This window comes from Helicoverpa zea, chromosome 22 (assembly GCF_022581195.2).
Source record: "Helicoverpa zea isolate HzStark_Cry1AcR chromosome 22, ilHelZeax1.1, whole genome shotgun sequence".
Classification (NCBI taxonomy): domain Eukaryota; kingdom Metazoa; phylum Arthropoda; class Insecta; order Lepidoptera; family Noctuidae; genus Helicoverpa; species Helicoverpa zea.
In genome coordinates this window covers 10,724,826-10,748,926 of record NC_061473.1, presented here as the reverse complement: position 1 = coordinate 10,748,926, position 24,101 = coordinate 10,724,826, and the positions used below count along the sequence as shown (strand labels likewise).

Sequence of the window (24,101 nt, the reverse complement as noted above, 5' to 3'; positions counted from 1 at the left end):
ATGGATGAAATCTTCAAGAAATCAAGAAGCATTTATGCGGAAGTATTCCTCCTGGTTGCAAGCAGATATCAAATGGCCAGAAAATTGGAAAGAGAATGTTATTATACCCGAAGAAGAAATAGACGAGGCATCTGAAGAACCAACAGCGACAACATCCGATTCTTTCACAAATGTTGTGATGAATCCGGAATGTCGGGTTTCCGACGCATCTACATCTACTTCGATAGAAAGCCGCAAACCTTTTGAAGAATTATCGAACAAACAAAAAAGAAGACGCACAGAATCGAGTTGCAGCTCCTATAGCACGGAAGAAATCGTCTTCTCTGCTCAAACGAGCCTCAAATCATCTGGAAAAAAAGATGTGGCTGAAATCCTGCAGTACCTTTTAGAAAATCCAGAGCAAGTCTCTAAAGTAAAGCAGTTTATTCAATTTGGAGAAATGAAAGAAATATCATCCCAAAAAGCTTTGGCATTATATGTCACTTTAAGACTATCAAAGTTTCGATACATAACACTAAGAGATTTCAGTGAAAAGGAAGGAATTTGTAAATACCCTAGTTATTATAAACTTCAAGAAGAGAAGAAAAAGTGCTACCCTGACAACAGTGCTGTAACAATAACAGAAACTTCTGTTAAGATTAAACTTCAAGCTCTGTTAGATTTAACTGTAAATAGACTTATTCAGTGTTTGGACATAAGTCTTGACAAAGATGAACTCCTGCTAATAAGCAAATGGGGGTTTGATGGAGCCTCAAATCAAAGTGTACATCAACAAAAGTCGGATTGTTCAAATCAAGAACTACAAAGCGTGTTCATGGCGAGTCTTGTGCCATTGAAGCTCACAACTCAAGATGGATGTATTATTTGGCAAAACCAACGGCCTTCATCAACGTCTTTCTGCCGACCCATTATGTGGAAGTTCATGAAAGAAACGGAGTTTAATGTTAAAAACGAAATGACTAATATAGAAACAGAAATAGAAAGTTTAAATCCAACGAAATGTGAAAATGCAACTATCAAGCATAAATTGCTCTTGACAATGATAGATGGAAAAGTGGCATCCTATATCTCTGGCACTTCTACAGCAGTTTGCGATTTGTGTAAGGCGCGTCCGAAGGAAATGAACAATATAGAATTGGTTCAGAAAAAACCAGTGGACGAAGATATGTATAAATATGGATTAAGCAGTCTTCATGCATGGATCCGTGCCATGGAATGTTTGCTTCATATAGCATATAGATTAGACATTAAATCTTGGCAATCAAGAGGAGACGATGCCAAAAAATCTGTAGATGAAAGAAAAAAGAACATTCAAGACAGATTCAGAAAAGAAACTGGTTTATTATTAGACGTTGTAAAACAAGGCAGTGGTACGACAAACAACGGAAACTCAGCTAGAAGGTTCTTTCAAGATCCAGCCAAAACTGCTGATATAACTGGACTAGACGTTGCTTTAGTGCAAAGACTTGGTGTGATCCTACAATGTATTTCTTCTGGTGAAAAAATTATTGTAAACAAATTTAATGAATTCTGTATAGATACTGCAAAAATGTTTACCAATCTTTATCCATGGTATTATATGCCTGTGAGTATTCATAAGTTGCTTATTCATGGAGCTCATATAATTGAGCATTTGTCTATAGTGCCAATCGGTTTTTTGTCAGAAGAAGCATCTGAAGCGAGAAACAAAGATTTTCGTAAATTTAGAGAGTCTCACTCGAGAAAAAGTAGTAGTATTAATTGTAATGAAGATGTACTTCATAACCTGCTTCTCACTTCAGATCCTTTTTTGACAACCATACGACCAAAATTGGATCGTAACGTAAAGAGAAATATGTTTAAAGAAGTTTATGAAATGATAGTCACAGAAGAAAATCAAGTAGAATTTTGTGACGTTATGAATTTAATATCTGATAGCGATTCTGAAGAATCTGAAATAGAATCTGATGATGATATTTTCTGTGACTAACACTTTCTTTTAGACTATTGATTTTTATGATGCTTTATGATGCTGTTCTTCGTTTTGTTTGTTATATTGAATATTTGTTTTTACTGTTTTTATCATGTCTAAATATTAGTGTCAACCAATTTAAAATTTTGTCCTTACTTTATCATTATGAAATTAGTTATTAGTAAATTGTAGTTAAGTACTTCAATAAATATCTTAGTAATAGAATTGTAGGTATATTTTGATGTTTTTACATATTTTATTATTTGTAATTTATTATTTTTTTAGTAACTAAGCGTGACAATAAAATATTTTTTTGTTTTTCATAAAAAACGACTGCTTTTATTTAATTTAATTTCAGTCAACCATGCGCCTATTTATATGGTTTCCAAAATTGGCACTTATGAGGGTAGGTATGTTAAAAATCGATTCGAGTTCTTATTGTAAACAATAAAAAGGTCTTTTATAAGTAATTAGCTAATTTTCCAAAAAAATAGCTAATCACCTCATTAAAATTTAGGTAATAACAAATTACCAAAAATTAACAAATTACCTCATTAGTAGTATATAATTATTTCCAGAGATTATATTATCGGTGCACCAATGAGTTATGGCCTGACCATATCAGTGAGTCACCACTGAAGTGAGATTCAGAGATAAAATATGTGAAACTTATAAATAAATATGTAGATGATATTGCAAAAATCGGTCTATACTTGTATCTTAAAACGGGCACATTTATCGCACCATGTTTGTTTGAAGAAAATGTGCCAAATATATGTCTTATTACCATATAAAAAAATCAAGTCGAAAGGCGAAGGGAATCTCGAGATACATCAGTTTTTAAGTCACTTCCCATACATTTAAATCACATTTTGCGCTATAGCTCTCGATGTAAGAGTCCAATCAGAAAATGCTAGTAACATTTTTAACAGCTAATAAGAAGACAAATACGATGGCATAACTCGTTTTTCAAAAATTGACATTTGGATATTTAAATATCCTATGTCCCAACGCTTGTATGGCGTCGATCTACTGTGCGGCCGGGCGACGCAGGCCGCTTTTGCTTATGATTGTATTCGTTTGAGTGATTGTTTATAGTGAAATCCGCTGCGAATGAAGATGGGACAAAATCTAGTCATTCATTATTCAATAAGATAAGCGGCTGTAGCTGTATTTGCCCAAAACAAATTCTTCCTGTACGGTGAATGCCGAATTTCGACTATATTGTATTTGATTGTCTCTCCGGAAACTTGTCTACGGAGGGGTACATACATGTCATTGATTGATACTACTACCCCTATTTACTTCCTTATCTACGCAAGAAACAACAATTATTTTAAAAGTCAGTTTGTACAAAGTTAGGTTTATTACACCTCTTCTTCATGTCTTAATCTGTAACGTGTAAGCGAATTCTGAACATTTGTTTATTATCAGTTTACCTTGCCGCCTTCACTTCATATTATGTAAAAGAAATGTGGCGTTTGCGTAGTTAGTCTACTCTATGACATGACTGAGCGAAGGCTTGCACATAAACGAAAAATGCCATATAACTTATTTTAAAAAAATATATCAACTTAACAACAGAAACCGTTTAACTGGTTCTATATTATCAGAATTAGGTAAAATGCAAATTGTACAATTTAGGTACATAACTAATAATATTTTTGTGTGTATTAAATACATACAAGTTTAAAAAATTTTGAAGAACAACAAATTTTGTTGTTTACGGTGTTATCACCGTGTATAAAATCACCGTATGTACCCTCCCTTTATATAATAACGAATTTAATAATTAATGTGAATTTTCCGGCACGTCGAATGGATGTGCCTACAATCTTGTGAAGGGCTGGATCCGCCCCGGGCAGGGCAAGGGTGAAGGCATTGGCCTCACGGTCGAGCAGTGGTGGGTTCAGCCATGGATGGGCCATTGCCTTGCATTGCATATTCAGCGAGTAAGCGGAGGGGTTAGCAAACTTACTAGTAATGAACTACCGTATCGTGCCCACTTTATAATATTGACTTTATCAAGAATGCCCTTGATTAGGTTATGAAAAGTGGAAGAAACCGTAGTGAAGAAACTTGGCCTCTTAAATGAAATGTTTCCGGAAAGGCTTATTCGCCTGTGCTGAATAGTAATCCACAAGCGTTCTTTGTCGGTACCCAGTGCCCAGTGCCCCGCGCAACACTACGCGGCACACGACTCACCGGCCTAGGATCTCATTAACGCGGATGTTGTACCAACAAGTAAAAGCAGATTTTAGGCTTAACCCAAAGTAAGGAAAATATTGAGGAAAACATTAATGGAGAAATCGAACATTCTGAGAACACCGGCCGCAAATATCTTATACTTGAGGAAGGTAAACTTTAAATCAAATCAAATCTCTTTATTTTCAGGCTGCATAGGCCCATAAATATATACCTTAAAGACTAACATACATAATATATTATACACACATTGTTAGTACATAAAAAAACTGAAATCTATGTTAGTAACACTTCACTACGCACTGTGTCACTCCGTGCGGTTCTGTGGCACTTGTCCGCGGAAGCGACGGAATACCACGCCCTGTGGCCAGAAGTTCTCGTCCAACACGAGGTGCAGGAAACACGTCGGCACTCGCACCACAAACGCCTTGAAGTTGGCGTTATGGCGCGACTCCAGCAGCTGCACTCTCGGGGCGTACTTCAGCTTCTGGCGCACGTACTCCACGATGTCTTCCGCCTTAGTGGTGTAGTGTAGGCGGGAGATGTACATGGGCGGGAGATGGATTTTGATGTTAGGCTCAATAGGGGCCGTGCCGCAGCGATTCTTGTTGGTTCGCTGACGGCGCTTCCTCCTTTGCACCATCACGAACCCATCATCAGCCCGATCCGGTCCCTTTACGGGCACGGGCTTCATTTTTGCACCAATTGTGCTTCTGGCGACGCTGGCATATTCTCGACGAACACCGTTAGGTTTCGCCGAGGCTGCAGAAACGAGCAGCTGATCGAGCGGTGTCGCGGCGGCTCGCGGAGGAGCCGCAGGAACGGGAGCGGGGCAGCGGGGCGCACGAGGCGCGCACTGTGCACTGTGTTAAAAGATATCGTCAAGTTTCAAAAGACACATGAGCGGTTGGTGTTGGCATAGAGTGGTACCCTCGTCAATGAGATTTTTCCAGCAGCAGCATTGGAATTGCTGTTAGTGAGGGAGGGGGACAGGGTGCCTCGTACTCGAGCTCACACAATGAAACGCAGCAATAGATACGAAAGATAATCAAGAAAAAATAATGCAATATAGCTTTTGAGTTCTTTTTTTGTTTTTATTAAGGTTTAAACAAAATATATGAACAATTATAGATTTGTGAATATCGTGTACGTCGTAATAATGAAGCGTGTGTCGTTGCAGCATGCGGTGCGGGCGCCTGCGCTAACGGCGGGCGCTGCGTGCGCAGTGCGGGCGCGTGGGGCGGCGCGGCGTGCGCGTGCGCGGGCGCGTGGGGCGGCGCGCGCTGCGGGCTGTACGTGGGGCACGACCACGCCTGCGCCGCGCGCGCCTGCGCCCCGCCCGCGCTCTGCGTGTGGGGGCCCGACCGTACGTAGCGCCCTGTGAGTGCTCGTAGCACCGCCCCGCACCCCGCTCATTGCTCTGTGTTGCGCAGTGAGTCCCACCGAGCCCGGCGCCGTGTACTGCGCGTGCCTGGAGGGCGCCAGCTGCAGCACGCCGCACACGCCGGCGCCGCCCGCGCTGGCGGGGCCCGCCGCCGCGGACAGCAGCGCGGGCGGCGCGTGGGCCGGCGCCGCGCTGGCCATGCTGTCGCTGCTGGCTGCCGTGCTCACGGCGCTCTACTTATTACACAGGAGGAGACGGTTAGTGCCATTATTTAAGTAACTTGAACTCTCGCGCTCTAAGCAGCTGAAGCTTTCTATGTGAAATGTAGTGTAACTGATGAGCTGAATGAAACATATGTATTGTGTGTGCAGCGGCGCTTTCGTGCACGCGCGGCTGTCGGACAACGTGGAGATCAACAACCCCATGTACCTGGCGGGCGAGGACGAGCTGGAGCCGGCGCACGCGCACGCGGTGAGTGGCGGGGCGGGGCGGGGCGGGGCGGGGCGGGGTGAGGGGCACTGGGGGAGTGAGCGCGGCACTAACGAGCGGTGTGTTGCAGCAGAACGGCGGCAGCCACTTCGCGAACCCGGTGTACGACAGCATGTACGCGGCGCCGCAGCACGCCGAGGTACAGCCGCGAGCGCGAGCGCATGCGCAGTACCGCCCGCTGCACGCCTAGCGCGGCGCGGCCTGCCACGAGCGCGAGCAGCAGCTCTACTCTAGCGTTATACAATATGTATTCTAATTAGCGTCCTTCCCGAAAGGATAACACAGGCTAGCTATTCACATGACTCAATAAAATGTCAAACTTTATCTATTATAACCTTAAATTGTTATATTTATTATATTATATTATAACAACAATATTTTTGACGGTATGACGGACGGCGGATTTTGTTCGACCGATATGCTCCGTTTTCAACCGTCGCCCGCGCTCCCCTGTTTTTGCCATGTAAGTTAACCTCCTTTTTTTTTAAGTCTAGCCTGGATTTGTTGACACCAATGTAATTAGGTATCGATACATAACAGTACCTTCATGGGGCGGACGGTAAATTTAATACATATTGTACATACAAACCGCATAGTGGGAATGACTGATACGATTCCTCACTTATAATTTACAATATCGAAATTCACTAAATTATCATAACTTATTGCACACAAAATGTACTCAAGAGACTGTTACTATAAATGATACTGAGTGCTGTTTGATTGAAATTATAATTGATCTAAAACATATAAAAATATCAAAAGTGATTTCATATGTAATTGGCAACCTTTCGAGACGCACTGGCATGTCTGTGTGTCTAGGTCGTCAGTATAATACAGGTATAAGAGGAAGGTCACCGCTGCGGTTTGTACGTCCGCGTCGGTATCATTTATCAAAAAAACCAAATGTCATCTTGAATACGAAGTACGGAAAGTACATTGTTTTGTAATCACAGAGATGAAAAACATGTATTTTCCCGGAAACGGAGCGTCGCCGAGCGCAGCCCACCGGCGCTGACTCATGCAGAGGGAAGTTATCCACTCTGCCGCGAGTGGCGTGTGTGTGTGTGTGTGGTGCGGGCGTCAGTGAGTGCGGCCTCTGTGCAGGAGCACGCCAACCTGCTGGGCGCGCGCGCCGCCGACGCCGCGCTGCTGTGAGCGCTGCCGAGCGCAGCCCGCGCCGCCGCGCCGCCGCGCCTCCGCGCCTCCGCGCCTCCGCGCCGCCGCGCCGCCGCGCCGGGGACTGCACGCGCTGACGACGCTACACTCACATACTAAATGACATTGAGCAGTGCGAGCGAACCTGGCGTTTGAACAAGACTCTCCATCAAGTAGCGAGCAGCGCGAAAACCTCGCATTCAATTCTGGTTTTGACAAAAAGAAAAAAAAACTAATTAAGTGACCGGTGTCCGCTAGACGGACCACGCCTTTTTTGCTGTCGTAGGAATTGGTGACTCGCCATGTGTACAATGAAACTAGTTAGAATCTCATTAAATAATTATAGTTTGTAAGTTTTTGATAACGTGAGTCGTGAGTGGCGCCGTGTGCTGCCCTTGCACGACGTCACGTCGCATACTATGAGGATCAGTTACGTTGTAAATTGCTGATATGCTGTACCTACTCTTGCCTCTTGACAAATACATTTATGTCAAACTTTCTACTGATAAACTTTTGCTGAACAATTCATTATAATATGTACCTACGTGTTAATAAGTTAGTAACTTGCTACAAAAATAAATAACTTGTGCCATATTGATGTTGTATCTACGAGACAAACAGCAGCACAGATCATAATATTATACCCCAACATAAAGGTTCATCTTACAAGCCTACTGTGCAGTGTTGAAACATTGTTGCTACATGTTTTAGCATTATCATGTTTAGAAGATTATTCATTTGAGTTGTTTGCTCCTCAAGTGTTAAAGCTCTAAAGCCCAAATGTGTATTATGTTTCAACTATTTGCTTGAATATAATCATCAAGTGTGACGCAGCGGGGTCATTCGGCTGTACACGATCAAATTAATTGTCTAACGAACAATGTACCTACTCGGCATTTTGAAGTGCATCATATTTTATTTATTTACTGCGAATATACATATTTACTTATAGTTAAGAGTACAAGTAACATGGCCAGTTTAGTTTGTAAGTGAATGAGCAGCAGTTTGGCGTTGAACTTGACCAACTATTATATCATCGGCAGCTTCTTGACCTTGCCTTGTGCAACTAATGTGATGTTTCTGTATTTTTTTACTTTTATGATTATTTTTAAGATACAAATGACGGTCAGCCATCAGGCAGCTAAATGTAGGTAATAAGCGGTTTGAATATACATTCAAAAACAATAACGTTTGCTAAGTGTAAGTTCAGTTTGACATAAACTTAGGGACCTTGTGCCAAATTATGTGTACACCGCAGTGTGCGATTACTGCTTTATATTGATTTGCTCAAATTAAATGCGCATTTTTGTGTTGGTTGCGCGATATTATTCAAACAAACGGAAAACATATCAAAAGAGATTATCTATCAAGTACAATTATAATGTTTAGTTTTAATATCAACAATGTATTTGTTATTGTTCATCACAATACTACGATGTCTGCTATCTGTTTTGTAGAAGTAGCTAATAGTTGTAATTTTATTAGTTTTAAGTAAATAACGTGAAAATAAATAATAATGTGACTCAATCTTGTTTTTTATTCCTCTACCTACATAAATTGTAAAGTAGGTGCCAACCCTCATCAGTATACGGTCCCGCAATGACGAGCACTATACGTCGCTCGAAGCACAACAGCTGGGCAGTAGCACTAGCGCCGTGAACGAAGGCGCCGAAACACTCGTCGGACCGCAAGTGGAAATACGGGGAGTACATAGTTATACGTAGAGTAGATATCAACAGACATCTATTTGAGCAATTTCTTGCTCATACTCTAATCAGCCATAATTTATTAATTCAATATTCGCTGATGAACATGGTCGGATTTCTAATTATGTAAATAAATATGGGAACATAATTTATTGTGTCCGCCATGGCATGGGCATCAGCATCAAAACACGGAACATTACCAGGCCTCTGTCACTCGACGTACTTGCGCGCGATAAATGCCTACCGCTCGCTGGGTTACCGGTAGCCCCACGCGGCTCAGGGCTTTCAACAGTCACATGTCAGTGGCATGTTATGCTGTTGGTTTTTATTAGGTTTTTTAAGCTACCTAACAAACTGATGGATTATTTTGAGTTGTGTTGGTTTATATGCGACTATTGTAAGATTTAGAAACGTTTTATATTATCTAGTAATTCTTTTTTTTTTTAGTACTTATCTACTTTATGATTTAAACAACAGAGATCATTAAATCATTAGGTACTTATTTAGATACCTACTTAGTTATATGAACTGTATTGTGAGTTTTGTAGTTCAAAACACATCTCGAGTGTAAGTAGGTATAGTTCTGGTCCAACTTAATGACGGTTCCAATTTTAGGTATGTATCAACACTCGACGGAGTTGTACCATATGGGGTATGGCACTTGTTCTCGAAAAATAGTTGGAAACCGCCTTTGATTTTGACGAAAGCTTTACTTAAGTACTACCTATTCTTACGTATTAGGTAATATTTAGTAACATGTACCCATACTCCATTTTAGTAGGCAATACAATAGTTAACTAAAGAAAAATATTCTTGATATTACTTTTTATTTAAAAACTCAGTTTAAAAAAGGCTATCTTAAAATAAGCGTAACTTTGTTTTCCTATTTAAATATTAATAAATTGTAAGAAGCAACCCTAAGCACGGCCACGGCACGGTTGCGGTCACTGAACTGTGCGCTATCGCATTGGAATAACAATCAAGCGCTCGAGCTTTTAAGGTTCATTTTATAACGCAGCTAGGAATTTGTAGGTAGTTGGGGAACTTGTAGGTGCTTATAACAGTAGGTATGGACTTTTTTGTATGGAGTGATTTATCTGTTACGTAGTAACTATTATATAATCTGTGACATTACGGTGACGGAAGGGAAAGGGATAATAATAGAAAATGAGTATTATAATGAAATGAGCAGTATAATGAAATGAGTACATTGTAAATAAATGATAATATAATAGTTTATTGTATTTGCTAGGTATGCTTATGTCGGTCAGTAGAACTCGTCGGAGTCGTGTAGCGGCGCGGCGCTGTTCCGCACCTGGTCCTGCGCGAGGTACATCTGCGCCACCTGCTGCGCCGACGTCGCCTGCTCCGGCGTCTTGTCGTCGCGCTCGCGCACGAACCTACACACACCATACTCATTCTATACCACGCATGCGACATTTTATATCTGAAAGGTTCATTTTTGTAACGAAGCGTAGTCAGGGGAAGTCAAATGTAGGCAGACCACTTCTTTGACCAAGTGTAATAAATGATGACGATGATGTTCTCCTAGCTGATTATCGGCTACGGTGGCTGGTCTCATGTAAGGAGATTAGCCAACTGCGCAGGACATATTATAGTGCAGAAGCATTTGCGCAGACACAAGTGCACTCACAATTCCTTCACTATCATAGCCCGATGGGACGGCAATCAGTCACGACCAGAGAGAGATCAGGCGCAGGACCGACATTTACGTGTTTTCCGATGCAAGGGTGTATCAATCACCAACCTCCAGGCTCCGGACTGCCTTGTGAAAGTCTTCTAAAACTCACAAAGTGATTTCGGCCCGACTCGGGAATCGAACCCGAGACCAGGTCAGCAGCCGCGCTTGCGACATCTAGACTAATGAGACAGTAAATGATTGAATAAGTGTTATGAGGAAGGCTGGGTATGAGCCGGCTTGCACCTGGGGAAGCGCAGCGAGATGCCCTTGTCGGGCGCCACCAGCCCCCGCGCGGCGCGGTGCGCGGGCGACAGCGACAGGTCCGCCGCCCGCAGCTCCCACACCAGCGCCGCCGACACCCACACGTCCGGCACGTGCGCCTCGTCGAACCTGCGCAGACATGCTGCAGTCATACACGTAGTCTACAAACAGGACTGATAACTAACAGCCAATAACGAGCCGAGTGAAGTACGTAGTATGGTGGCTGCATAGACATAATATTAGTAAACAGGACTGCGCACGTAAACCCAAAAAACGAGCCGAGTGAAACAGTTAGTACGGAGGCTGTCTGTCCCTTTCTAATAGGGTGACTATGAGATTAAGCTATGTGAGACAAATCCGAATTTGCTAAGATTATTAAACACAGATTGGTATTGAAGTTTTAACTTACGCAGTTTGTGACCTTAAGATACTAATAAAGGCTTTTAATAATTAGCGGGAATTAGCAGTAAGACTGTTTTTTTTTTTATTTCTACTTCATATATAGACTGCTGAGCCATTTATGTCGCTTTTCTTCATTTTTTGGGAAGCTATAACAATAGTACAACAGTTTTAAAATCCATCACCCATATTTTCACTCATTACAAGAATTCATGGGCATCCTAGTTGTTTGGTTTACGAAAATGTTATTATTAAATATAATAAATGATATATTGCAACCACCATGAGATTCACTTTTACAAGTATAAACGCAACACTTTTTCACCATTTAAATAGTTTAAATTGATTTAATACAAAAAATATAAACAAAATTTTAAATGCTGATTACGCGCCAAGAATGTTCACAGGGTTACCGCTAGAAAATAAAAAAAAGCAAAATAAAAATTTATGTTGCTTATGTTTTAAGAATAAATACGAATAAATTAATGCGATTTTTATTAATTTGTTGACTTACAATTGTTCAAATAAGATAAAAATATATGTGATTCAATTGTTTTTTTGGGAAGACAAAACTGTTGATCACAACATTTTTTTATGCTGGCAAGGTGTTAGAAAGAGACAAACGGCCTCCGTTCTAACTATCCCTCTCGGCTCGGATTTGCCTCTGTGTATTGTGCAACAAATATTGCGTTGGAATAGAGTTCTGCATGATGACGTGACACGTACCTGTAGTAGGGTCTGGGCGCGGGGATGACGTGCTGCTGCAGGCGGGCGGTGAGGCTGCGCAGCTGCTCGTCGCTGAAGCCGGTGCCGAGCTTGCACAGCGACTGGAACTCGTCGGCGGCGGCGTCGCGGCAGGCCAGCAGGAAGCCGCCGAAGTGCGCGGCTCGCTTGCCGCGGCCGTGGTAGGCGCCGATCACCACGGCGTCCACCGTGTCGCCCACGCCGTCCAGGTAGTCCTTCTTGAGCTGCGGACACAGCGCGGGTGAGAGGCTGGCCGACGGGCCCGGGCGGCGGCGGCGCGGGACCGACCTTGAGCCAGTTGTGCGAGCGTCGCGCGATGTCGTAGCGCGAGTGCGGGCCGCGCAGAGCCTTCACCATGAGCCCCTCGCACGAGCCGCGCACCGCCTCCTCCATGAACTGCTGCACCTCCTCTATGCTGCTGCAGTCGCGCGACGTCGCGAACTGCCACTGGCCTGCCCGACAAGCGCATAGTAGCGTCAGTCATCTCTACTTGTAATGTATATGTTGTGAGGAATGCAGCGCGGCCGAGTACTTACCTTCGACTTGGTTAAAGTGTTCCCTGAGCGCGTCGCGGCGCTGCTGCAGCGGCTGGTGCACGAGAGACTGTCCGTTGAGGAACAGCAGGTCGAACACGAACACGCACACCTGCACCTTGATGTCCGCCTCGCTGGCGTCCTTGCGCTTGCGCGTCGACAGCACCTGCACATGCGAGCGTCAGTAACGTGCACGAGGCACGAGGCATGGCCGCGGCCGAGTGCCGAGCTCTCGTCACCTGGAAGGGCAGGATCTGCTTGGTGTCGGTGTCGAAGGCGACGGCCTCGCAGTCCAGCACGCAGCTCCACACCGACGGCTTCAGCAGCGCCGGCAGCCGCCGCAGGATGTCCGGGTACTTGCTGCACAAGGATATGTAAATGTCAATACCATGTATATGTTTTTTATTATTCATTTTATGCGATTTTACATGATGTTCGCTGTGCTACAGTACAACATGTGGATATAAGTGTTACCTGGTGTTGTTCTCCTGGTTGCGGCTGAAGACGGCGGCGCGGGCGTAGTCGGGCAGGTCGGCGGCGCCGGGCACGTGGATCTGCGCTCGCTCGCCGTCGTACTTCCACTCGCACGTGAACTGCTCGCTCTCGAACCTGACACATGCACACGGCGATCATGTAGCGAGTAGTTCACTATTACTGTTACATTATACATCGACATGTTAAGTATGATATAGATTTGATGTAATAAGCTTTTTATTAAATTCTTGACCGTTATTTGAAGCTTACTAGTTTGAGATAGGCACCTACGTGTTTTCCGCTTTTATCTCCGTCCTTTTCTACCCCATATCTTGCATCTCTCTCGCACACCGACCAGTTTCACTCCCCACCAGGCAGGAGGCGACGAGTGTTCTCGGCGGCCACAGTTCGTCATTGGCGTCTTGTTTTCCGCCCGAGAAGGTTGTCTAACCAACCGCTGTAGTATTTCGTTGAAAAATAAACTCAGTGCTCTCGCAGAACACAGGTGAGTTTATAATATTTTATACAATTTGTTAACGGTTTTACCGTTCGATATTCGATTTTGCGAAATCAAGTGTTAATATTTTGTACATCTACCCCTTTTTTGTCACGAGTTTCTTCCGTGTACTTTTTTTTCAGTAATTTGTTTTCAGAATGAGTGACTTATAAAGCAAATACAGATGCGGTAAATAATAAAGCTACCACAGCCCGTGCACGTGACTATGGAAAAGAAAGCAAGCCCGAAGTTCCTAAGGCACCTGTGGCCCTAGTTCAATCCTGCAAGGCGTTCAACGGTTTGACAAAAAAGAATGGTGTGAGGTGCGGTCCAACCAGCATCTCCTTAGTTCGGACTGATCACTACCGCACTTGAAGAGGGCTGATGGTGTCAAGAAAGCTTTTCGGCCTTGAAAGACTTGGTACGCTCCCCTCGGACTACCAGTAAGTCTGTTAGCCACCTCCCATGGGGGTCGGCTCATTATCACGGCGTGTGATGGTTTTCGGCCTTGAAAGACTTGGTACGCTCCCCTCGGACTGCCAGTAAGTCTGTTAGCCACCCCCCGTAGGGGTCGGCTCATTATCTCGGCGTGTGATGCTTTTCGGCCTTGAAAGACTTGGTACGCTCCCCTCGGACTGCCAGTAAGTCTGTTAGCCACCCCCCGTAGGGGTCGGCTCATTATCTCGGCGTGTGATGCTTTTCGGCCTTGAAAGACTTGGTACGCTCCGCCTAGGACTGCCAGTAAGTATGTTAGCCACCCCCCACAGGGGTTGGCTCATTTTCACGGACCCGCGCAGGGTACCAATCTTGCATGTTGCGAGACGCAGCATCATTACAAAGTGGGGACCAGTAAGTATACTAGCCACCCCCCACAGGGGTCGTTTCATTATCACGGACCCGCGCAGGGTACCAATCTTGCATTTTGCGAGTCGCAGCATCATTACAAAGCAGGGACCAGTAAGTATACTAGCCACCCCCCGCAGGGGTCGGCTCATTATCACGGACCCTCGCAGGGTACCAATCATGCATGTTGCGGGTCGTACCATCATTGCAATCTACCCTCGCAGGGTGGCTTTTTGGATCGACTTTCGAAGAGTCGCCATTATAACCTTCCCTCGAAGGGAAATGGTAATCACACTCACGCTGAATGGCGTGTGACGCAAAACTCTAAAAGCTCCCTTGGGATATCACGAGTAAATTACAATAGGAACCATGTCCAACAGAGGAAACAGAAAGCGTCCAGGACCGCAGGCGGACTTTGATGCGTCCAACAAGGCACGTAAGTTATGACTTTCCAGGCGGGTTGCCTAACATTATATCAAGACCAATGGAAAGAAATGGGAGCTCCGCCTTTCTTGTCAAAAATAATAACTGGGTATCGCATACCATTGGCCAAGAGCCACCTTTGATAGATAATGCCAGATTTGACCAGAGAGTCCAAAGAGATGGATGTCGTCATATCCCAAATGATAAAACAAAAAGTTCTATTGATAGCTGCAAATTCTGCCAGCTTTCTTTCCAATATGTTTCTTGTGCCCAAAAGGCGACGGAAAGAACCGTCCAATACTCAATCTCAAGGTTCTCAACAAGTTCATAATTACGGAACCCTTCAGTTTAATAAATGTTTTTCGGGTGCTAGAGTTTCTTCAGAAAGACGAATGGCTGTGCAAGTGGATCTCGCCCAGGCTTACTTCTACCTTTCGGTAGCCGGAGGTCACAGACATGTTCTTCGACTAGTATACAGAAGAAGACTGCTTCAGATTACGTGCCTACCATTTGGCTTAAGCACGGCACCCAAGACCTTCGCCACAGTGACCAATTTGGGTGGCTCAAACTTTGAAAACTCAAGGGTTACTTATAATTGTGTATCTCGATTTTCTGGTGGCTCACCAAGATATATTTGCCTACTTTGGGATCATTTGCACCACGTTTTGGATGGCAAGTGAATAAATCGCAAGCATTATCAACAAGATAATGACAAAACGCACTACGTGACAAACAGCACGACAAACTTAGAAGACCTGCATAGCTTGATAGGACTTTTAAACTTCGCAAGTTTTCGTTGTTCCATACGGCAGACTGCATTACCGGGCTCTCCTCACTTTCCTCAATGCAGTGTTGAACAGCAATCTATACCTACCCTATTCATGGAACCGTGAGCCAAACGGTGAACAAACCATAAAAAGGGTTCTTATAAGTCACGATTGAAGTAATGATCATATTTTATAAAAATAACTACGAAAGTAATATACTGACAACATTAGAAATGATATTTTAGAACGATGTCTGTGGAACTTATGCAATCTTTTCAAACTTATTTGAAATCAAATATGTATAATAAAGGCCGTAAATTATTTTCTTAATTTTAATGAAATATGTAGTAAATCGTTTACATGTAAAATGAACCTAGAAGTCTTGACTGTCATACATAGAACCCTACTTAATTGAAGACCACGATACTAAGAACATTTTACATAAAAATGTGACGTTTTTGTCATCGGTCGGGTTATACCCACCATTTTGAAAAAGTGTCATTCTTTGGTTACATTGTGGGCTCACGGCTCGGTGAATGGAGTATAGCAATGTTGAACCTACCAGCAGATGCCTTAGCAGATCTAAAGTGGTGGCTGGTCAGCTGCCACCAAACCTTGGATATTCATTCGCCACTTCCCTGTCACCTTATAACCACGGACGCCTCCGATGTAGGATGGGGGGCACAACTGAACGGAACTCCCGTAATGGGTTCATGGAACGAGAGAGAAAAAGGCTTTCACTGCGATCTGAAAGAGATGCTTGCAGTATTAACTGGAAAATCACGGCAAGTTGCTAAAGAGATCAACAGCCATTTTTCAATGCAAAAATGGGACTGTGGTGTCATATCTAAGAAATCAAGGTGGCACCCGATCAAGGAGCCTACCGAACTTGACGTACAGAGTATTCAGTTATCTTGAGCTGTATCAAATCTATCACGTCGTGAATCATATACCAGCCCTATTCAACAGTCAGGCAGACCATCTCTCCCGACACAAACCTCCACCGGAGTGGCATCTTGTATCAGCAGTGGACCTACTTGCCTCGAAGCGAGCCCAGGGACACATAGTTGTGTACTACGTGCCCCTAGATCTGAAGGACCCGAAAGCGGGGTTCCACGATGCCTTTTTCTCAAGTTTTGACTTACCCGCTAGCATGGGTATTACCGCCACCTTACCTTATACCGTAGGTCCTCAGTCATCTCAATTCAGGAACGGGAGTTAATCTCATAGTAGTTCCTTCGGTGGCACCAGGTATTTTGGCGAGCAGATTTGAAGTCCCGATCATTAGCAGTACCCTACACACTGATGAACCTCGAGCAGAAACCGATAGACACAGCAACGGGGATACCCCCTGCCAAGGTCAGGGAAATGGGGGGGGGGAGGGACAAGGAGTCTCTCCGACTGAAGTCTTCTTCAATCCACACGCAACACTTATCAATCAGCTTGGAGTCGATGGTTAAATTGGGGCGAAAAGTATGAAATTGGATCCTATGAATCCTTGAATCCCTATTTGGACCTATACTTACCCAATTTTTAGCAGACTTACACATAGTAAATAAACTAACATACAATACTATTTTATTACACAAGTCAGTTATAGCTACACTATGCAATGCAGAAACCACTGGAGAGCTAGGTTCACACGTTCTAGTCGGACACAATTTAAAATCAATAGCGCTGAGCAAACCTGTTCCCCGGGAAGCCGTCCATCTGGAATAATGACCAATTGGTAACCTACTTAAGTGCAGTAAACGTAGACGAGAATAATCCATTTGCAACTTCCAGGCACACTGCTGCTCTTTCTTTTGCTAGCTTGTTTCGGAAAGGCGAGTCCATGATCTTTCCTTGCTTGCAATAGACCCAGAACATTTCAAAAACAACAAAGATAATTTAATCTTATGGCCAGTCTTTGGCTCTAAGACCGACAGTTCTAGTCATAGGCAGTCGGGTTGTTGTTTGATGGATAATCAGGAAAATATAAATCTAAGTCCAGTGTATTGGGTCAGAAAGACTAAAGCCTTGTTAGAAGATAGACGGACATTGGCTAATTCCTCAAATTTATTTATATCCGTTAGAGGCCAACCAAAGGCAGGCACCCGAACGATGATGCGGGTGGATTAAGACATTGTTAAAAGAGGCAGGAATAACTACAACCCCAGGAAGCTTCCACTCGGCGGTAGCGTCAAAATCTGTGTTGACAATATACTTTTGGACGATATATTAGCAAAGGGTAATTGGCGATCAGGCAATACATTTGCCCATTTTTACAGAAGGGAAAGATACCCACTAAATAGAAGTAGCAAGTTATCTCGATTATTTAATTAATCCAGCTGATTAATGTCTATATTTTTGTTACTATTGTTATTAAGAAGTATCGCAATGTTTTTGTTAATTACTATTAGAAAATGAAATCAATTTTGCTTTTGTTCTTGCATCTCTCTTTTAATTTTTATTACTCATCCTTCGAGCCCATTTCCCAACTATGTTGGGGTCGGCTTCCAGTCTAACAGAATGTAGCTGAGTACCAGTACCAGTTAACTTTGATTACATTAGTATTCCAGGACGCAATACACATACTTACATGTGATTACTCGTGTACCTAAGTACCTATTTACATACACAATTTCATTGTGCTTTTGCTCACATTGGCGTCCACTTCCACCAGGCGATAACAAACACGTCTCAAACTAGTAAGCTTCAAATAACGGTCAAGAATTTAATAGCAGCGTTTTACCTGAAATAAAACGCATATTAAATACTTACCTTATTTGAAGCTTACATTTTAATTTCTGCCTGGTGTTTTCGACTCAATGACGAACTGTGGCCGCCGAGAACACTCGTCGCCTCCTGCCTGGTGGGGAGTGAAACTGGTCGGTGTGCGAGAGAGATGCAAGATATGGGGTAGAAAAGGACGGAGATAAAAGCGGAAAACACGTAGGTGCCTATCTCAAACTAGTAAGCTTCAAATAAGGTAAGTATTTAATATGCGTTTTATTTCAGGTAAAACGCTGCTATTAAAACTACAAATGAAAGTGATGACGACAATGCTTTGAATAAGTTGAGTGTGTAGAGATGTACCTGTCGAAGATGTGCGAGAGCTGCTTGGTGGGGTGCGCCAGCATGGGCTTGAGCGGCAGGCCGGGCGCCAGGCGGCAGTGCGTCGGCAGCGCCGCCAGCCCGTGCGCCAGCAGCGCCGGCACCAGCTGGCCCAGGTCGGGGCACGAGCAGTACGTCGTCTTCAGCACCAGCGCCGCCTCCTCCACCCGCGCCTGCCAGCAGCAGATACTCAAACATAACATGAGACAGCTCAAAAGGTCACATTTTCACGAGAAAAGTAACATTGCCTTATTATTATTATTTTTAATATTGTATTAAGAGGAAAACGACACAAGGTCTTGTTATGGCACTTTATTATATTTGTTCTGGCAACACAGTCTCGTCTGTCCCCCACGGTGCGGGCAGTGGCGGCGCGTGCTCACCTTGCACTGGTCGGCGGACAGCCCCCGCGCGGCGTCGAGCTGCGTGACGCCGCCGGGGCCGGGCGGGGTGCGCGTGGCCGCCGCCGCCAGCGCCTGCAGCACCGACTGCTCCGCCAGCCCGATGCGCAGCTTGCCCTCCAGCGACCTGCCACAACACTCGTATTATACATGGCGGATAGGTTCGTCATCAGGTGCTCGAGATATTGTTGAGGACATGATATAAGAGTTACAAAACTTTGGTTAACACTTGTCATAAACCAAGTCACAAATCACAAGACAATCCACCGCGACTCAATGCGAACTGTCTGATTGTGCCGACGGCGTGCACCACTAACACTCGGCGTTGCGTCAGATTCCTCGCAACTGGCACTCTTACCTACTAGTGCCGTCTACTTAACACGTCTGCAGCTAAGACGGACGACACACACTAGACTAGCAGCGACTTCTACTGCATCGAAGATTAACCACGGCAGCGCCTTCTTAGATGTGTGCTGCTGATGTGTATTTATTACTCTGTCACACAATATGAAAACTGATGAACCGTGTTTACACACTTGATATAGTTCATGTTGTACTTACCTTATGAGAAATTTAGCTTCAGAGTGTCTACAGGCGACGTACAGCGACTGGATCTTGTTGATTTTCTTGGAGACCGATGCGTGGCCTGCAGGTGTTAGATTATTGTATATTTCTTGATTTAAACTAACTCTGTAAACGAACTTTAAATGACAAATGATTGAATATTTTTACTGTCTCTGTAAACGCACATGAAAACGAGGGTACCTTTATGTAATTGTTTTATGTTCATTAAATTTTATATCTAAATTCTTACATGTTTATACAAAATATTGTTACTGAGACAATCTTTCTGAATAATTTAGCAAACAGTAATATGGTGAGATGAGGTACCGGTCATGTGCGCGATCTCCTTGAGCGCGGCGAAGACCTTCCGCAGCGTGAGCGGCGGCGGCGGGAACATGGTGCGCTGCTGCAGCCGCGCCGCCTGCGCCGCCGCGCCCAGGTCCGCGCGCTGCCCGCGCAGCTGCGCCAGCGTGCGCCCCGTGCACTGCCCGATGGCCTTCATCAGGTACGTCTCCGCGATACCTGCGCACACCACGCTCTACACCCCGCCGACACAGCACCCACGCTCGCGCCGCGCACACCCGCACTCACCCAGCTCCAGGCTCTCGTAGGCGGGCGCGAGCCTGTTGAGGCACAGGTACACGCTGGGCAGCAGGTCCTCCGGCGTGAGCACGATGACGGAGCGCAGGTAGTTGCTGAGGATGTCGACGATCTTGAGCCGCGCGGAGGTGGCCTCGATGAGCTCCAGCGTCCGCGCCAGCGCCAGGTAGGGCACGGCCTGCCCCGCCCGCCAGCACGCGTCCCGCACCGGGTGGTACTTGCTGGACGCGGGGTTGTACTCCGTCTCTGACACAATACAGACCAGCGTTCACATCACATCTATTTGCTGACTATCAATACAAATGAGAATACCTAAAATATATAAAGAAGCAGTGTGCAGTAACAAGTGTTAACTCACCTGGCACTATTTCCTGTACGTCAGTGTTGACAGGTTCATCCTCCTGCTTAGTCTCGTCCTCACTCGCGACTTCTTTCTGCTCTTGCTTTATTTCTTTCTTTGGAGTGATTCTTTTGAACATATCTGTAGCTGCTTTCTTCTGAGAAGGGCTCTTAGTACTATTGTCTACAACTAGCAGTTTCCTCTTTTTACTCTTGGGTGATGCATATGTCTTAGGTGATGTGGATTTTTCTATTTTAACTTGAATTTGTTTCTTTGGTGATGGACTGGGTGACGCTGCAGGCTCCTCATCAGAAGAAGCAACTGCTGCTGCCTTAACGGACGCATCTGATTCACTGCCAGAGCTTTCAATGCGCTGACGTTTAACCTTCTTTTTCTAAGGGATTTCAAATATGTACTTAAATCATTATTCTACATAAAATATTTTAGTTTAGCAATAAGATCAAAAGTACCTTGTTAGAGCCTGGTGGATTGATGTTTTCTTTCTTTGGAGAGGCGTCACTGTCACTGCTCTCTAACCTGGGCCTCTTTGATATCTAGAACATGCACAATAAATAGTTTATTACCAACCATGTTGGGTAATATGTGTAAACATCATTGCTACTCAATAAATAAGCAATGGCATGGGTGCCATGGAACTTACCTTAGCTTTTCCATTAGTGATTGGTACATCAACTTGGGCATCACCATTCACCTCTTCCTGCTCATCAGTGGTCTCCACCTTCATAGTGGCTCTGGGCGGAGACACCTTGAAGAATGATGTAATGCTTCTCTGTGCCATGTCAGTGCTCGCAACAGCTGCACGTGCAATTCTCACAGGAACAGCTGGCATTAGTGCGGCTCGTGTGACAACACGTGCCGGCTTCACTAATCTACTCACAACCAGTCTGAGTGCCCAGTTCATACGTCACCTACGCCACAACTGTAACCAGGACTGCTTCATCCACTACATGCTGCAAGTAGAACAAACAAGATGATGTTTTGATGCTCTCAGCAGATTCACAATACTACACACTGCACCTATTATCCAAAAGTATTGAAGTAGTTATCAACACCGGCTCTTAAAACTAGTTCAACTACTGAAATACTTCACAATACGTGCAACATTGCAGGGAATTGTAAACCAAGCCATGTATTAGTGTATGCAAGTAATGTACGTGTCATCGGCGTGAGCCCGTGCGTGACCCCAAAGAGTTGTTGAAGATTATAATACGCCAGTACACTATACAGCAACTCACTCACTAAGTCTGTTTATTTCAAACATAAAAACTGGTCGCACAAGTATTTCAAGAGTCGATAGAAGTGTCTGTCTTTATATAGTAGGGACACCAATTATTTAACACTGAGAAAGGAATGTGATAAAGACGAAAAGAATTGTGTTGTTCGTGGTTCCCACAGCGGCTGATGATTGTAGTTTATTTAATTTATATAAAATGGGATTTTATTATATTACTTACAAAGGTCCCGAAATAAAAAAGGCGCGAAGAACAATAACTATTCTATCCAGGGGGAGGACACTCCGTACATTTTGACAGCTAAGTAAACGAAGAGTCGCCACCTTTTATTTGGCCCGGAAACTATTTACTATCTAAAAGATACCTTAAATTACCAACAGATGGCACTACACTATAATCGATTTTGTTTGTTAATATAAAATTATTTATGCAATATTAATTAGAGAAAAGTATGAGGAAAATATTAGACACTTTAAAAAAAGATATAATAGGCGAATAAATTAAATACGGTTTAAAAAAGCAGAAATATCAAATTTCATCTAAAAAGACCTGGTGTCAGTATTCCAAGTAACTTAACAAAACCGATCATAATAATATCAATATGGCGGTTTTTTGCATTCCGCATACACGCGTAAATAAAAAGTAATATATAATAATTATTTGTTTTCCTTCGACCTTTTACTATATTAACGATGACATTTTCTATTAGGGTAAGTAGCACCATATAACTATAACATTGGTTATCGTTATAGTTACATGGTGCTACTTACCCTAATAGAAAATGTCATGAATATGATGCATAATCAGGGGGAGGACACTCCGTACATTTTGACAGCTAAGTAAACGAAGAGTCGCCACCTTTTATTTGGCCCGGAAACTATTTACTATCTAAAAGATACCTTAAATTACCAACAGATGGCACTACACTATAATCGATTTTGTTTGTTAATATAAAATTATTTATGCAATATTAATTAGAGAAAAGTATGAGGAAAATATTAGACACTTTAAAAAAAGATATAATAGGCGAATAAATTAAATACGGTTTAAAAAAGCACAAATATCAAATTTCATCTAAAAAGACCTGGTGTCAGTATTCCAAGTAACTTAACAAAACCGATCATAATAATATCAATATGGCGGTTTTTTGCATTCCGCATACACGCGTAAATAAAAAGTAATATATAATAATTATTTGTTTTCCTTCGACCTTTTACTATATTAACGATGACATTTTCTATTAGGGTAAGTAGCACCATGTAACTATAACGATAACCAATGTTATAGTTATATGGTGCTACTTACCCTAATAGAAAATGTTATGAATATGATGCATAATTATAATATTTTTATAGCTATAGCTATGTAGGTAGTTCGGGGCCAATTTAGAGAAAGATGGCGCATTGTCAAATTGGGTTGCAAGAATAACACGTGAGTGGGCTCTCTTTTCCCTATATATTACTTTACTCTTTGTGCATAATTATAATATTTTTATAGCTATAGCTATGTAGGTAGTTCGGGGCCAATTTAGAGAAAGATGGCGCATTGTCAAATTGGGTTGCAAGAATAACACGTGAGTGGGCTCTCTTTTCCCTATATATTACTTTACTCTTTGATTCTATCTAAACAAGATGTCATGTCATGTCATTGTCAAATAGAATAAACATTTATTCGTTTCGTTCTAGAACTATAAAAACCATTGAGATAAGATAAAAACTCCGATAAGATCCGGTTTGACTGGAAGCCGACCCTAACATAGTTGGGAAAAAGGCTCGGAGGATTGAGGATGATGATGATATGGTAAAAACTCAAAAACAGAAGGCGCTTTTAATGTGTTTGTAGGTTGTCTTCATCGTTAAATACATAAATACCTATATGTGTGCCAATTTTGATGATTCAATTTAATAAGATGATGATAATATGTAAGTGTATGCTGCCGACTTGGTTCCATGGGCATCTCGTTGTACTACTTATCTCAGAAGCTACTGGCCCGGCCCAATCCGAAAAATCCATTCTAAATTAGACAGCCTATTTATCTCGGTGTGCGCAGTAGTTCTCACTTTCCCACGAGACGCACACGATACCACTTACCGATGCCATGTCGTTTCTTTTGCAAAGTAAATATCTTCAATAAGTAGTTACGCAGTGATTTTATCAGCCCTTGTAATCTATTTCTTTTCAAATTAATATTTATAATTTAAATGACATAAAATTATAAATATAAATGTGTTTTTTTTTTTAATATAAATGTTGAAAGAAGTATTTCGGATACATAAAGTATTTATTTAGTTAATTTTGAACGCGACAAATAA

At 43.2% G+C, this 24,101-nt stretch overlaps 2 protein-coding genes across 5 annotated transcripts in view; one reads left to right on the top strand and one right to left on the bottom strand.

The window, feature by feature from the left end:
• LOC124641484 (prolow-density lipoprotein receptor-related protein 1-like) overlaps positions 1 to 8,714 on the top strand; it is a 47,230-nt gene extending 38,516 nt beyond the window's left edge. The window contains exons 23-26 of the mRNA XM_047179553.1: positions 5,337 to 5,522; positions 5,590 to 5,797; positions 5,912 to 6,011; positions 6,100 to 8,714. Of these exons, the coding sequence (XP_047035509.1) occupies positions 5,337 to 5,522; positions 5,590 to 5,797; positions 5,912 to 6,011; positions 6,100 to 6,219 (614 nt within the window). The 3' untranslated portion in view covers positions 6,220 to 8,714. The remainder of the gene's footprint in view (positions 1 to 5,336; positions 5,523 to 5,589; positions 5,798 to 5,911; positions 6,012 to 6,099) is intronic.
• Positions 8,715 to 10,110: 1,396 nt separating this feature from the next.
• On the bottom strand, positions 10,111 to 24,008 carry LOC124641646 (DNA ligase 1). 4 transcript variants are annotated; one of them, XM_047179811.1, is made up of 17 exons: positions 23,413 to 23,492; positions 22,012 to 22,058; positions 21,198 to 21,507; positions 21,007 to 21,090; positions 20,555 to 20,930; positions 20,188 to 20,442; positions 19,924 to 20,118; positions 19,594 to 19,678; positions 19,015 to 19,159; positions 18,614 to 18,804; positions 13,007 to 13,141; positions 12,772 to 12,892; positions 12,536 to 12,698; positions 12,288 to 12,451; positions 11,982 to 12,223; positions 10,839 to 10,985; positions 10,111 to 10,293 (listed from the first exon to the last, which is right to left on the bottom strand). In XM_047179811.1, exons 3-17 carry the CDS (start codon positions 21,456 to 21,458, stop codon positions 10,161 to 10,163), a joined length of 2,697 nt encoding a protein of 898 aa, XP_047035767.1. In that variant the 5' UTR covers positions 21,459 to 21,507; positions 22,012 to 22,058; positions 23,413 to 23,492; the 3' UTR covers positions 10,111 to 10,160. The 4 variants fall into 4 exon arrangements, with proteins under 4 accessions (XP_047035767.1, XP_047035768.1, XP_047035770.1 ...); XM_047179812.1 differs by lacking the exons at positions 22,012 to 22,058; positions 23,413 to 23,492 and adding an exon at positions 23,881 to 24,008; XM_047179814.1 differs by lacking the exons at positions 22,012 to 22,058; positions 23,413 to 23,492 and adding an exon at positions 23,661 to 23,679.
• Between the last annotated feature and the right edge of the window lie 93 nt (positions 24,009 to 24,101).